Genomic DNA, 1,537 nt, shown 5'->3' with positions numbered 1-1,537 from the left:
CTAGTAAACAGGAGATCCTGGGTTCGACTCCCAGTGGTGCCTTGGCTCAGGGGCTGCTTTTCCTCCCTGTTCCAAGCTGGGGGGGTTCCCTGTTTGCCCCCTTACAATGATGACACTACCCCGGTGCAGTCTGGACACACACTTTTGACAAAAGCTTATTTCAGGGTAGGATAGGGGATGCTGAGGAGTATCTGGAAGTGTCAACAGGGACAGAAAGGACTTGGGAGCATCTTCAGGAAGCAGGGTAGGTGTTGAGGGGCCAGCAGCAGTACAAATGCAGTGAAGGAGCCTGTGGGGATGAGGGGAAGGTGTCCTCTGAGGGTAGCAAGGTTAAGGCATCTCCCAGTGGATTTGGGGTCCTGGGAGAGGGACCATGAGCACAGGCTCCACTGTGGGGCTGCATCATGGGATCAGGTGCCTTACAGCATGTTTTCAGCATTCATTATGGGCAGCAGAAGAGATGCAGATCATTCAGGGCTGTGTCATCTCTCTTCAGCCCCAGCGCAGTCTCCTGCCATGCCTGGATGCTGCACACCACCATAGGGCACGGGGGGCTGCCCCACTGGCCCCAGGCAGACCCCAGTCCCTCCAGGCCATCAGAGCAAACAAACTGGGTGTTGGTGACAGCCAGTCCGTGGTTCAGGAGCCTTTGTAGGGGTGCCTGGACCTGCAGCACAAAGCCCCCCGGGTGCCCTTAGTGGGGCCACCAGTGGAGTCCAACCTACATGAGGGAGAGAGAAGGTGGTGGGTGCTGAGCTTGACAGTGTGGAACCAGTCCTTAGGAGCTGGGAGCAGCTGTGGAGGAGGCTCTCCAGCCACGGGGAGGGGATGAGGGACACTGAGGTCTCACCTGCCACTCTGGGACTCAGCTCTGTAGTTGTCACTGAGGTTCCCATCATGGGAGCAGTGCAGCTGAATCCTATTGAGCACTATGTCATTTTCCATCATTCCCTGGGGAGCCTCTACCTGCAAGGCAACAGAGGTGGGGGGGTTAACTCCCCACAGGAGTGAGGTCCCTGGATGGACAGCTGTTAGCACTGGCATGGAGGCTGCAGCTTGAAGCTGATGCCACTGGTGTAGGAGCCCTTGGGGCACATGTCCAGCCAAGCCCAGTCTCCCCAGGGTCCCCCACTGGACACAGGGATGAGTGAGGCTTCCCTCCTGCCCAGGTCCTGCTCCTGTCCCTGCCCTGTGGTGCCCACAAGCCCCATGAGCAGCAGCAGGACCTGTGCCCCCAGCCCGGCTGCGCTGCCCACAGCCAGCCCACCATGCTCTTATTCCTGGCAGGAGGGACCTGGCAGCATCTCAGGGACTTTCCCAGGGTGCCCAGACCTGTCCAAGGGGCAGGATTAGCTGCAGGAGAGGGCTAATCCTCCACCATGTGGGGAGAAGGGAGTTGATGCAGCAGCTCTTTCTTTGGTTCCCTTTTTGGTTTTTTCCACAGTTACAATGAACAGGCAAGTTCACCAAGACCTCTGATGGGAAAACCCTTCTATACCTTCTCTGCCTGCAGTGCCCACAGTATCCAAGGTATCCA

At 57.8% G+C, this 1,537-nt stretch overlaps 1 protein-coding gene across 1 annotated transcript; it reads right to left on the bottom strand.

Moving 5' to 3' along the window:
* Positions 1–442: 442 nt before the first annotated feature.
* Positions 443–1,189, bottom strand: LOC103810423 (vitelline membrane outer layer protein 1 homolog; the record flags this gene model as incomplete). Its single annotated transcript, XM_009083318.1, has 2 exons — positions 443–693; positions 1,043–1,189. Coding segments are annotated over 2 exons (398 nt in total), but the record flags the coding sequence as incomplete, so codon positions are not given.
* Positions 1,190–1,537: the final 348 nt, after the last annotated feature.

This window comes from Acanthisitta chloris, unplaced genomic scaffold (genome assembly GCF_000695815.1).
Source record: "Acanthisitta chloris isolate BGI_N310 unplaced genomic scaffold, ASM69581v1 C16705282, whole genome shotgun sequence".
NCBI lineage: Eukaryota > Metazoa > Chordata > Aves > Passeriformes > Acanthisittidae > Acanthisitta > Acanthisitta chloris.
The sequence above is the reverse complement of the archived record's forward strand: the minus strand, read 5'-3'. Positions and strand labels throughout refer to the sequence as shown.